This window comes from Passer domesticus, chromosome 4, assembly GCF_036417665.1.
Source record: "Passer domesticus isolate bPasDom1 chromosome 4, bPasDom1.hap1, whole genome shotgun sequence".
Taxonomy (NCBI): domain Eukaryota; kingdom Metazoa; phylum Chordata; class Aves; order Passeriformes; family Passeridae; genus Passer; species Passer domesticus.
In genome coordinates, this window is record NC_087477.1 from 76,666,251 (window position 1) to 76,680,422 (window position 14,172).

At 39.5% G+C, this 14,172-nt stretch overlaps 1 protein-coding gene across 5 annotated transcripts in view; it reads left to right on the forward strand.

The window, feature by feature from the left end:
- FAM53A (family with sequence similarity 53 member A) overlaps positions 1–14,172 on the forward strand; it is a 69,884-nt gene that overhangs the window by 8,948 nt on the left and 46,764 nt on the right. For all 5 annotated transcript variants that reach the window (XM_064418934.1, XM_064418936.1, XM_064418935.1 and 2 more), the window contains exon 2: positions 11,534–11,786. In XM_064418934.1, coding sequence (XP_064275004.1) covers positions 11,709–11,786 — 78 coding nt within the window. In that variant the 5' untranslated portion in view covers positions 11,534–11,708. The remainder of the gene's footprint in view (positions 1–11,533; positions 11,787–14,172) is intronic.

Genomic DNA, 14,172 nt, shown 5'->3' on the forward strand with positions numbered 1-14,172 from the left:
CTTTCCACTGGATGCTCTAAGGAGATGGACAGATACACTTTGAAACTTTGCATTGTTAAATTGAGCAGAGGTTTAGGAAGTCTCATGGTCCTTGGCTAAAGATACGGAATGTTTGTTAGCTGGGATTGCCTCAGTGACCACTCTGAACCCACAGAATGTTACCAGAGCAGTAAGGCAGCATCACCTGGTGTTGGCAAGTTAAAGGCAGTGTGGATGGTGAAATTTGTGCAGAGTGTACTTTAGGTTAATAGCTGTTCTAAGTGTTAGACCCTAAACAGGATTATGGGGGAGCTGTGTTCAGAAAAGCTCTGTCAAGGTGTGTTCATGGTTGTGGCAGGTTTTACTCCAGGTGATACTCCAGTTTTCCTAACATAGTTGACTGCAAAATTCCACGTGTTCTTGAGATTAGACTTCAGAGTGTGTTAAATATCCAGTCTCAAACTTTAGAACTACTTTGGGGGGACCTTCCCTTTGTCCCTTTCTCACTGGAGCACAATCTGATCAAATAATACCAAACCTATTTCTGAGTTCTGACCTGGCTGATGAACTGAGCCTAACTGCCATGAAGTAAATGCCTGTTGCACCTGCAGAAAAGGCTGCAGCTGTCAGAAGCTTGTTTATCACTTCAGTACTTCTTGGGTCCAGGTGCTCAGCCAGTGACTTCCCCTAACACAGTTGTTTGTTTCAGATCTTCAGCAGAAAAGATGTTACTGCTTTATGCAGATCTTAGTGTGCTTAACCTTTGCATGTGTGAAGATACCAGGAACCCAGGTGTAATTTCAGAGGTTTATTTTAAAGGAAGCTTAGATGGGCTATGCTTTTTGTCAGCATTGAAAGATCATTTGAAAGACTGCATCTCTTAGTGTTGACTTCCTAAGATACATCTTTACTGTTTTGTGCTTCAGCTTGATTACTGAGTCATCTTGACAGAACGCTGTCATCTGTAAAGGTACCTGCCCAAGTGGGAGATCCCATTTCTCTTCCACTCTTGGTCCTGTCCTCCTTTGCACAGTTGCTGTCTGTGAATGTTATGTGCTGGACTTGCACTTCTGCCATTCAAAGCTGCTACATTTCTGTCCCAGTCAGGGAAGATTAAAAGTGAAGGCCTTCCTCAACACTCATTTTTCTACTACCACTTTTGTGCTCAAATGAAATAGTTATTTTGGTTTATACTGACTGAAGTATGGCCTGTGGTATTTGTGTACTAATTGGCACCTTGGGCCTGTTTGCTTCCTGTACCAGGGGCATGGTTTTACTTTAAGGCTTTGTAGCCCATCCTCTGTGAGTGAACTTTGTAATTTGGAGTTCTAGTGACTTCTGTGAATCCCCTTTGACAAGTACATCTTTCTGTAGAAGTAATGAGCTGTTTGTTGATCATCAGGTAGTGTTGAGGTAGTACACAGAAAATACTGAGCTTTTCCATCAAGCAAAGGGGATCTTCCAGTATTTAAAGAAAAAACGATCATACTAATGTAGCTAAAATAGTTCACTTTTTTTTCCTTCTCTGACACGGTGTAACTTTGTCTCATGAAATTTCAGTAGTTGATGTAATTGTTACAAATGCTTTTTCTAAATACCTACTGCAATGTGTACCCCTTGGTTGGTGTCTTGACCTCTACCACAGCGTTTCCTGGATCCAGCTGTTCAGTGTGCTGCTCAAGGCTGGCTGCATTGAGACAAAGTAGTTATCTGGCTTTTCAAATACTCTAGTGAACTAGTCAGAGCTGCATAGCTCAACTGAACTAAATTTTATTGAAGTACCTTTAATAGGTCTGGCAAGAGGGTTGTCCCTGGTGACACTTGAAGTAATGTCTGAATTGAATGATGAAAGCACACAGTATTGATGTGTACTGCCTTTGTCTTCGTATTTCATTGCATTATTTTAATGGGCTTTAATTTGTGGTCTGCTCATACTTGGTCATTTGTGGACTCAGAGCTCACATGTAGTGCAGATCCCTTCAGAGACTTCACCATTCAAAAGCTTGTGGTGTGTGCAAAAGACAAGTTGGAAACAGCTGTTAAGTTGATAGGGACCATAGTTTAGCAAAGTAAAGGACAACGACGAGAATTTCTTTAAACTACCACTCAGTTTTGCTGTTTGTAGTGTTATACCAAGACCTCTTCATTTCAAAGAGATTTTTTGCTATTTGAAACCTGTGTGGTACTACTTGGGTTTTATTTTCTGGGTGCTAATGGGTGTTGTAGAACTTGGGAGCTTTGTGTGCCACCTCTTGAGGAGGTATCTCCTGCCACATGGGTTAGGGTTTCTTCAGTGACAAATTGCAGATGGTGAGACCTGATAGAGAACAAGTTTGAGCCATGAGATGGAGCTTGGTTGTCAGCTGCACACCATATTTCCTATCTGTTCAATGCATTTCCATGCTCTTTCCACACAGATAATGTAGCAGCAAGCTTTAATTATTTTATGCAAGCCTGCATAGACACTTACTGTTGTGTAGACTATTCCTGTAATTTGCTTTCTTTATACTTTAGGGCTTTATATGAAAATATGTAAATAGTGAACTGCTAAAATAAGGGTACACACATCCATATGCTCATTCAGTATAGTTGCACAATGATCTTCTGGAGAGTTCCAATTTTGAGACAAAGATATACTTTCCTTAAGCTGCTAAATTGGGCAAAGTACTTTGTCATGAGAAGGAAATATTACTCATAGTATGAAAAATAAGTACAGTGAGGCTTGGAGAAATGTGCTTCATGTTGCTGTAAGCATTGAGATGTATGGATATTTACAGAATACTGCTCAGAATTTGAGTTCTAAATTTAGTGCTATCTGCAGTTCACCAGCTGTACTATTTTCTGAAGAATATTTGGACTGCCATAGGTTCCTCATTTTTAATTTCCATAGTTGTATGCAAGCTAATGAAGGGAGACTTCCCTGTGTGCAGATTATATAGCTCATTAGATCCCTGAAATGCCATGAAGTAGCATCTCAACATAAGTGTTTTTCACCTGGCCTGAGGCCTCCAGCAAGAACATTTCACACTTGGGATCATAAAAACAAACCTACTAGTTGGGCTTTTTATTTTAAACAAGCCAACCAGATGTCTGAAACTCCTCAGAATGAACCTGAAGGCAAACAGGAGGAGGTTTATTAGCTGTGTGTGTTTTGGGAGCAGGATGTATGGAAGAGATTTGTATAATCCCTCAGCTCCAAGCCCATAGGTTTTGTAATAGAACAGTACTTCAGTGCTGGTGTTATTCCATTCTGTCACAGGGAAGCAGGATGTGTGTGGGGTAATCATTGTCACTGCCATACAATTAAGGGTCAGTGCTATCTTCTTTTCAGCCCTAGGTATTTTTCAAGTATGCCTGTCTGCTTTACTTCTCAGTTTTAAGGGCAAACACTAAGCACAAGTAGGTGATACTACTTGGGTTTTTTTCCCCCTTTGGCTTTTCTAACTGGTGGAGTGAAGCAAATATATTGATAATAGGGCCAGCTGATCTATTTTTTTTCATTCTTCAGGCCTTGGGGGAAAAAAAAATGTCATGGGTCTTCTACAGTCTGCATCACTTGCTTTAGTGAAAGTCTGGTGGATTTCTCCAAACACTAATATTATCAGTATAAATTTCTGTTTGAGTCTGAGTATTGTATCTTACTGGAGGCTTAGTCTATGAAGTAAATACTTCCATTGGTTTTAAATATTTATAAAAGCAGTATGTGGAGGTGAAAGTAATTTGTGTAGGACCTGAGCTTTGAGCTTTTAGTAATATGCACTGAACATTACAGTAAAAAAGGTGGAGATGCCCACTAGGTTCTGTTCTGAATTGCTTAAACAGGCAATAGCTCTTGGTTGAGTAGTGTAGTCTTGAAATGATGACTGTTAGCTCATTTAGTTCATAATTACAGCAAAAGCCAAGGGCTTGGTGTTCATGTGTTCAAGGCTCAGTAGATCAGAGTTCTGTTCCTCAACATCCCATCGTAGCCTTGGGCTTTCTGCAGTAGGGCTGAGGAGAAGGAGTCCAAATCTCACATTGCAGGGAGATGGCTGGTCATGGGCCAGTGCTGATGGCTCATTCAAATGGAACTCCAAACAAAGTAGATGTAAATATTCTTCAGCAAAATTAATGAAATCCTTGCCTTGTCATTGTGGTGGATTATTTTAGGAAAGAGCGTAAGTAACACAAGCATCTTGGAACAGCATCTTTGTGCAGCATCAGACGCAAGGCACAGCTCGTCTGTTGTCCTGTCTGACAAGGATACTTTAAAAGATGCAGGATGGCTTGTCTGTGCTGTGAGTATTTGGTCTTCATCAGTTCTGAAAGACAGGTTTAAACCTGAGAGACTGACTTCTAACTGATATGAGTTGGCAATAAAAAATGCTTTAACCTCTGGCTGAGTTGAGTTCTTAGCCCTAGTTTTCTGTAGTGATATATTCCCTGCTTTAATTAGGTATGACCTGGAAAAAGTCTCTTGAGCTTACTTCACCACTTCTGTTGCTTTGAGAAGTGTACTTCATAAACTGTGACAAAGGTTTAACATTGCCTATCTCCAGCCTTCTTTTTCCTTTCTGGAAGGTCCCTCTCATCTTGTTTAAAAGCCAAAAGCAAACTACTGACAGTAACTTGAGAAGCAAAAGGGGGTATATTTATTACAGACAACAGTTCATTGTGTAAAATATTTTGGTTTTAGTTCAAAATGTATTAAATTATTTTAGGTCTTTGTTTTGTATGTGTTCCTCAGCCAAGCTGGGTGAATTGTACAGCTAAGCATGGGAAACCATGCCATTAAAAGTAATACCAAAGTATTACCTTTAACTTCTTTCCAGCATATCACCTGTCTTTTTAAAGTAAAGTGGAATGCAGAGTCTCTTTATGGTGGTTGAGGCTTCCCTTCCTGCTCGTAGGAGCTCTTGGATCTGAAGTGTGGGAGATGGAGTAGAAGTGAGTGTGTAGGATGCAGCTTTATTTTAGTAGCAGTTTATATTTTGTTTCAGCTGCCTCAGTGACCAATTGGTCTTTGTGATGATGCTTAGGGTCAAAACAGTGAAATTCTCAGTAGTGATTTTCTGCATCTGAGGTAAGTGGACCTAGTATTTAGTCTCATCTGTCCCTGGAGGTATTAACAAACCAAACCCTAATTTTTTACCTTAGAGTGGTGATCTGTAGTTCTGCCTTGCACATTAATGATGTATATTCTTCAACAGACAGTTTTGGGCTCTTGATATTCCTTGTGCTTCCAGGGCCTCTGGAATATCTGAAATATATCTCCAGTAGCCATAAGTTGATGTAAAGGATGTCTTCTATTTCTCTTGTCCCTTCTTGGTGTTGTGTGCTGGAGTTGTGTCAATCCAAGCTTGAACACTTCATAATATTGAAGTTTCCTTCTAATAAAAACTGGTTTATGAAAACACTGCACAGAGAAAGAGAAGAGGTTCTGTAATTCTGTCTTCAGTCCTTTTAGAGAAACTCTAAATTGCAAACTGGGTTCTTTGGTTTGTTTGTTCAGAGTTCTGGAATGTGTAGAGTGTGGTGCTAAAGCTTTGTCACATCTGGACTCTTCAGGGAGAACAATTACAATTGAGACAGAATTTTTCAGATGGTTGTGAAACAGTTTCTACAGAATATGAACTAGGATTATAAACTCTCTTCTCTTTGTCCCTTTTGGTCAGAAACTGTTATTTTAATGCACTGTTAAAAACCTTTTTGTAAAGAACCTCAAAAAAAAAGGGATGCTAGTTAAGGGGTGCTTGGCATTGAGAGGACTCCTGAAAAATATGTTGGAAATGGAGGTGTCCCCTCTTAGTGCATTGGAAATGGAGGTATCCCCCAAAACATTGATTAATAACTTTATAGCTGTAGGAAACTTTCTAATTAAAACAGGGTTGGTTTTTTTTTTCCATTGATGTGGAATTTTGGAAGGTTTGTGGGACAGCCACACTGCAGATTAATGCTGGAAAGGATAGAATCCAAATAATTCTCTTTTAAGTGCCTGCTCTCAACAACTTTTCTGGGCTAAAAGTTATTATTAATAGACTTATGTTGTAAGGAATGCTTAGCCTCTCTATGAACTTCTTAGCACTGTAGTAAATAATATGTATTTTTAGAAATAGAATATTCTCTTCTCTTTTGGAAGCTGGAATTTTGCATTGCAGGAAGCTAGATATTTTGTAGCTTTTTGTCAGATGGCATAAAGTATTAGCTTAGCAGTTTTTGAAAAGCTGGTCTTCCAACTTAGAGTTGCTTCAAGCATAAGTGGGGTGGGACAGATGATGCTCTGTTAAAACTTGATCAGTTTTATGTGGTGGTTCAATTTTGAAATGCTTCTTGGGTGCTGCAGAAAGTGCCAGGAGGCAAAAAATCTCATCACCTTTCATCTGGAGTCTAGTAGCAAAGTCATCTAGATCTGGAGTTAGTACTGCTGCAGTGATTAGCTCCTTTGGCTTGCTGAAGCAGAGATAATATTTTAAAGGACCTGCTTATCCGAATTGGAATTTTGACTCCAGCTAATCCTTTTCTTCTGTTGGGAGCAAGCTAAGTGCATGTATGGGATTGTTGGTAATAAAGGCTCCGTGTAGCACTCAGAGCAAAGAGTAGGGAATAATGTGAAGTAACAGAGGGAGCAAGCCTCTGTGTTCTCACAGGTCATTTTAGTGCCATAGGCAGAAAAAGAATGGAACACTGATCACCAAGGAACACCTACATTTGTGTTATGGGAAAATCATCTAAAAATCTTGTGATCTCTTCTTCTTTATCCAAGATAGAACTTCCAGAAACAGAGAAGAAATTGTTAGAAGTGTTTCAAACAAATGTAAATTTTCCCATTGAGATGAGCTGTTGCTGGAACATTTTGTCCTGCAGGATGCAGAGGAGGAGGAGTGGGTTGGAAATGAGTCTGGCTGCCTTACTTTCTTAGAGCCAAGGAGAGATTTTTTTTGTGTGTTGGCTTTGTGTTCTTCATCAGGACTCTTCATCTCTTTGAAAGTAGCTTGTCAAACTGAATGAGCTTCTGACATCCTTTAATTGACTGGGAGGTTGGATAATCTGTATTTTTAGTAGTCTTCCCCAAAAAAGACATTAGTGATGTCACTGAGAAAATACAGAATTTGTGACATGAGCACTTCTGTTCTATCTCCACTGTTAATTTTGGCAGAGATTTTACAAGTCATTACTACTTGCAGCTAAACTTTAAAGAAATAAACCCTCTCTCCTTTAGTAGTACTATGGAGATATAATAATCAACCTTTACTTTTCCCAGCCTTCAGAATGAATACAAAAGAACTTTAAACCAGAGACAGTGGTGATACTGATTCCATCACATCTCATTCTCCAGCTTTGAGGAATGTTAGCTTTGGCTTGCATTTGGAGTTTGATTTTTATATTCCATTTATTCATTTTGATTAGTCTACCTTTGAACAACAACAAAAAAAGCTTCTCTTCCTCCCCAGCTCTCACCTCTGCCCCTCAGCTCAAGGAGATGGTAGGAAGATAAAGTCTCTCCCAGGACAGAGACTGAGTAACATCTTTTGTTGTGTGTGTTTATCTTGGAGGTCTCAGCTTGCTCACTATCCTACCTAATCAGGCTCCACAAAGGATGGTGTGCTAAGGGAAAGATGGCCATAATCTTGTAGGACTCCATCCAACTTGGAGCTGCAGGGCCTGTTGTTATCAGCTCCAGGCTTGGAGGATGTTCCTGTTTGAACTGGCAGGGCCTGGCTCTGCTGCTGCCTGTGGAGATGTGGTGACAGCAGAGGTGTGTCACCTGTGGGCTGTGCTTCCAGGCTCTCTGGAGGCTGGGGCAGCACTGGATTGTGCCAAGATCTCTGCCATGAGGCAGCTGAAAACATGTAAATTCAGCAGCATCCTTGTTGTCCTAACAAGGATGGTCAAATGGTTCATATTACTGAAAATCCAATTAGTGTGAAGTGCTGAGCAGTTTGAGAGGGATTCAGCCTGATAAGCATAAAGAGCATGATAAGGGGAGACTGAAAAATAAAGTTGGCTGCCAGCTCTAGAAAAATAGCATGGTGGAAAAAGTACATAAAGTAAACAGCTTACTCTACTCTCTCTGTGGATCCATTAAATACATACCATAGCAGAGAGTCTTGAAATAAACTATAACCCTGAAAAACAGGAAAATAAAGTGAGGCGTTTCCCTCTAGGAGGTACTGAGGGACAAAAACCTTATAAATACATAATAACAAAGATGTAAAATGAGCTGAGTCAAGTAATTCTGAAGAATCTCTTGTCTCCTGGCAGCCAATATTAATTAGCAAAGATGAGAGAAACAATTCCTTGCAGTGTATACATAGCTCAACCAGAGTGAACCAGCAGTTTGGTCACTGAGTTAAGGTGCTGAGGCTGCAGGGGGGATTTCAGACCCCTTTGATCTGGTAAGCTTGACCAGTCAAATTGGGAAAGGAAGATGGGAGTTCAAACCATGCTTCAGGAGGCGGTATCTAATTTCTAATTAAAGAAGAATCTGCGTGGCTCAGTGTAGGAAATGCTGATGTCAACTGGCTTTCTTGTGTGGGGGATTTCTCCTCTTTCTGACGCTGTGGTTGGACAGGTACTTGGACAGGCAGTGTCAGCATCCTACAATGCTCCCACACAGGCATTTGTGTCCAGTTCATGGCTAACCAGGCTGGGGAGCTGATCCAGCTGGAAAACAACATTTCCCAGAAACAAAAGGAAGTGTTTTGGTTTCATCCAGCTATAAAAATTCCTTGATCTAGTTCTCTGTGATGAGCAGAAACACTTGTGCTGGCACACTGCTGTGGGCCACAAATAGCAGGGAGGAGAATGTGTTGGCAGTTGTGATGGCAGCTGAGGTACATCAAACTGCAACCTAGAATGGCTTTCAGTGGTGGGAGTGTGATGGTGACATTTCAGTGGTAGGAGTGTGTTGGTGACATTTTGACCACTTGGAACATTTGTTGTGTCATCCTTAACAAGGAGTGCCCAGTGAGAACAGATTTCTAGTGTAAAACAGTTAATACCAGTGTACTGATCAAGCGCATTTAAGAAGGGTGAGAAGGGAATTCTCACCCTTGTAAAGTGGTGAGAAGTGTGTAAAGCGTGTTTCTGATGTGAACTACAACCCCTGCTATCAGGGTTGTGCTTCATATTGAGGAATGGAATTGACTCATGGTGGGGGAGCAGGAGAAAGTGGGAGCAGCTAGATGAAGGCTTTTTTGGGCTAACAGCACCTTTTCATCCCTGCCCCATTCTTAAAAAAATAAAACTTCATCAATGGAGCTTGTCTCCATTTGAAAAATGATTATTGTATGAGCTGCTAAAGTGAAACTTTTTGGGGGTGGTTTTCACAGTGCCTGTGTTTCAGAGCTGATAGGGTCCCAGTGCTGTCAGAAGGGGCCTGAATGGTTGCAGTGCCCAAATATTAATTTCAGTAGCTGGTAGAATTTATGAATGTGGATAACTATAATTCAGCATGATTCTGAAAGTTTCTGTGCTTCTATGATTTCATTTGCTTTCCCTTTATCCTTGGATTCAATTGGTTCATTAACTAAAGCCTAATGTCATTCTGTCTAGTCTCTCCTTATTTTAGCTTGTATTAAGCTGACTTAAAATTGCACTGAAACATTTGAAGATTTGAAGTACTAAGCAAAATGTAATTAACTGATTACAGATCCATTTTTCTCCCATCTTTGGTAGCTTCATTGAATTTTGATTTTTTTTTTTTTACTTGAGAGAAATGAAAACCCACAAATTATTCTATGTCCTTTCCAAATAGAACTAACTAAACATGTGCTGAACTTTTCAGCTGGTTTTTAGTAGTAGCCTCTTACTAGTGGAAACATTCATCCTTAACATAGATCTGAAAGTCTTTGCACCAGTTTTGAATGACTTCAGTGTGTTTTCAACCTGTAAAGGAACAACATCTGACCTCCAGTCTGCCTTTCTTGTGACTTCTATTCTGGATTTCCTGATTTACTTTAATCTTCACCAGGTTTAAAAGGGGCTCAGCAACGTTGGATTGTGCTGCTCTAGGTACTGCTGTGTTCACATGCTTGCCCTTAAACCTGGCTTCAGTATTTCATGGGCCACACTTTGCTTTGACTGCTCACCTTGAACAGTCTGTGTGCCACCTCAACCAGTGAGTGTGTGAACTTGAGGGTTTTTTAATATTTGACCTGGTGTAATGTCAGAACAAGATGTAAATATTTCAACTTGTGTGCTTTCCTGAAAATAGGACACATTAAGTAAAAACAGATCAGTTGAATTTCCAGCTATCTGGGTAGCATTATTTGTGGTGGAACAGCATTTCCAAGCATTCTGTCTTACAGCAAAAAGAAAAGTAGATATAAGAACAAGGGCAGAAGTTACATTTATGGGATAGCTCAGGCTGAGGGAGGCTGGTGTGTAGCAGACTGCTGTGAAGGTGAAATAGTGCATGGTTAGCATATGAAAATCACATCTGAGGATGTACTTAAAGGCAACAGGTTTAAAAAATAGTCTAACATCACCATTACTACTATTAATATCTTAGTTTTAAGTGGGTTTAACTTGACTCATAGCCTCAAGTTGCTTTTTTTCCTTGCTACTGCTGGTTATTTAAACAGCTAATTAGTAGTGTAGAAGAGGCAATATTTTATGGAAACATTATTTGAAAACAACTTTTTTTTTTTAATCGTAAATGTTAAACTAGAAAATGTAAGTAAACTTACAGTCCTAGTAGCATCCATGTTCCTTCCCAAAGCCACATATTTAAATTTGGAAATAGCTCTATGAAGATCTCTTCCCACTTTATATTCCATAAGTGGTCCCTGAACATCCTTGGCCAGCTTAAATCATCAAGAATGGTTAATGCAGGTCACTAGAGAGAGAATATGTAGAGGATGTTTAAGATAAAAAGAGGCAGCTGATGAATCTAGTGCTTTTGATTTAGATGACTGCTCACAGAATAAAGATATCAAAGGTGTTGTCTGTGATAATTTTATGGGAATCTGTCCTGGTTACCAGATCTGGTGCTTGCTGACAGGTAACAGTTATGTAACTTTGGAAGAAAAAGCTGAAGAAAACCACAGGGCAAGATATTAAAAGTAGCTGAGGGTTTAGGAAGTAGGGACAGTGTTTGTTACCCACTGCACTTTTCTTTTTAAGAGGGGATTAGTGATGAAAAAATACAGTAGAATGCTTTAACGTGCCAAGTAGCGTTAAACATGCAGTACAGTATGGGGGTAAGTGCCTGGGAAATGTGCTCTTCCATCATACCTGGCTTAGGTATGTTTAATGAGGGAAAGATTTCCCTCTGCCTTGGATTAAACTGCTAGGTAGAAGCAGTTCAGTAGCAGGGAACAGCCAAACAGTATACTCTGATCTGCACCTTTAATGAGTCTCATCTCCTTTCTGAAATTTTAATCAGTGAAATCTCAAATAGGAGTATTCTTTCATAAGTAGAGATGTGTAATCTGAAATGCCAGGCCATCAGCATTGGTCACAAAATGATATATTTACCTGAGGGAACAGTCCAAATAAGAGTTGTGTTATTACAGTACTAATTATTATATATCCAAGAATTTTTCTGACTTTTTCCTTTTTTCTAATCCAGTTTTACAGGAAAACAGACATGACACACTGACAGCATTTGGAATTAAACTTTGGCAGTAAGATGGAAGCATAAATCTCAAGATTCTAGACCAAACCAGAAATGGCTCATGAGTATTGAAAGAAGAGACTGAAGAGCCTCCAACATTTGTGTGAGCAGTGGAAAAGGAACAACTACCATGGTAACACTAATAACAGAAAAGCTGCAGAACCAGAGCTTGGATGATCTGACCTGTAAAACATACAACATTAATCTGGTAAGGATCTACCAAAACAACATGAAATAAATGTGAAATGCCAAGTAACTCACAACTGCATAATAAATTCAAGAATGCAAATCAGCCAGAATTCAGCTGGTTTGCAAGGTTGGGTGAGAGTTGTAATGGGAAGGAAAAGTGGATCTTCAGTGTTTAGTCCATTTTTGAAATGATGCTTTTTTACTTTAATGATTTTTTCACCTTGCTATTTCATTTTAAGTAGCAAAAAGCCAGTTCTCTTAATGAATTGGTGTTCTAGTGACTGAAAAGGATTATCCAAGCATCTCAGGACTCCTTTTGTAGTAGAAAAATGCACATGTATTTTTATGGACTGAAGTTTTCTTCACCCCATACAGACCAGGTGCTTGATAGCTTTATATCTGACAAGGGTATTTACTTATAAAAATCTTTGACTGCCATGTAGGTAACTCTCGGCACTGGGCAGAAGGAAAACAGATCATCAACTAAATACAGTTAAACTAAAAGTCAGGTTACTGCCAGACTGTTGTTGGTGCTAGTAGAATGGATCCTGGCTTTTTCAGTGTCTCAGATGCCTGGTGCTCTGAAAAACTGTAGTTTATGGGGTTATTCTTGCTGGTTTAGTCTCTGGGTACATTGTGTGATTCAGAAATGCAATTCAGGCATGAAGGAATCTATTCTCTTCTATTCTCTTCACATCTCTCTTGTGAATGAAATAGCTGCTCCAGAGTGAGTAATGCAGAACAGTCTCTTGTCAGTTCTAGGTGCCTACCTGAGAATCCTAAAACCATGTTCTGTATGGAATACACTAATTTTGTTTTGCTGACTTCAGTTACAGTGTCACCCTTCTGCAGGTCAAACTGTAGTGTTCCAGTGGGACACAAAAACTTGACTAAATGTCAAGGTGTTGTTCTACTCTAGTCTTGTTACTTCAGGTCCAATATTTTATTTTCTTAAAAAGTATGTCAGTTACTTCTAATTCTGTGTTTTAACTTACTTAAGCAACTGAGCTGCTTCCTTATTGATTTCAAGAGCCCAAAGCAGGTGAAACAAATTGACTGCGGTGGAATTTGTTCACAAGCACCTGCAATTGTCATGGATGCAGTTCCTTGTCCAGTAAGGATATGTAACAGTAGACATTAATCAAGCAATTTTATTTTCAAAACTGTAGCATGTTCTTTTTATAGTTCTTCCAATAATTGATTTTACTTTTATTTCACCTGCCCCTTAAATATGTGCTATTTTTGAAAGGCAGATTCACTCTCAGAAGTGCATACTTAGCTTGCATTTATTTTGTCTGGTTTGAAGCATTTGGGCCATGCGGTTTTGTAGGAGAATCTGCTGTATCTGAACTGGCAAAGTCATAATTTGTAACTAAATCTGAGGCCTAATTGTGAGCCAATAATGACTTACAGCCAGTAGCAGTGTTCAGTGACAAACATGTAGCATCACCGTGTAATTTCCAGTCTTTTTACCAATAGTCACTGAAAGTTTTTTACCAAAGACCTCTAATAGCAGAGAAGGACATATTACTGCTTTTACACTGTGTGGAGTCTGTACAGGAGTGTGTTGGCTGTAATGCTGTAATGTGTTGTAGGTTGGTTGTTTTTTATTCCTCTCCTTATCTGGACTTACAATAAAGCATGAAAAAGAACAAGTAGAGCGGAAAATGGCACACGATGTCTCATCAGTTGTTTCGTCCTCAGCCTTCTCCTGTTCCTCTCCTCCTTTTATCTGTCAAGTAATTGGTTTTGTAAGTGCTTTAGTTCTTACAGAAAATAGGTTCTGAGGACAGGGACAGGTTCTGTTTGTACACAATGGCACCCTGAAAAAGTGTGGAAATTGCATAGTGAGGTGTGGAAATAGAGAAGCAAGTGTGAATAAAAGTGTGCAAGTAGGTTGCTCCATACTAAAAAGGGTCCATGGTAGCAAATAATGACTTCCTGACTAAAATGTGAACCTAAGATGATAAAAAGTGTGCTTTTTCCACTGGTGAAGGCAATTGCTAAATGGCACTAAGAGAAAAAGACTGCTGGTGATAGTCTGGTATCACTGCTAGCACATACAGGCTTTTTGGCAAGAAGTTCAGGTTAGTGCTGTTGTTTCTTCTAATAGCAGCAGCAATTTGGAGCAATTCTGAAGTGATCTTAGCTGCACCTTTTGTTACTTGTGCTGGCACAAAGTTCTGTGACACCATGTGGTGAACCTCATTGTGAGCTGATTGAGGATTAAAACCAACTTTTCTTGCCTGGGTTAATGTAGTTAAACCTTATCAGTTTTGTGATACATTTTACTGTGCATCTGCACAAGTGTCTGGGCACAAGTAGATAAAATAGCTGGGGAAAAGCTATTCTGTTATACAGCTCATGAATGAGGGTTATAAAAGAAGAAAGAATGGCTCTTTCAA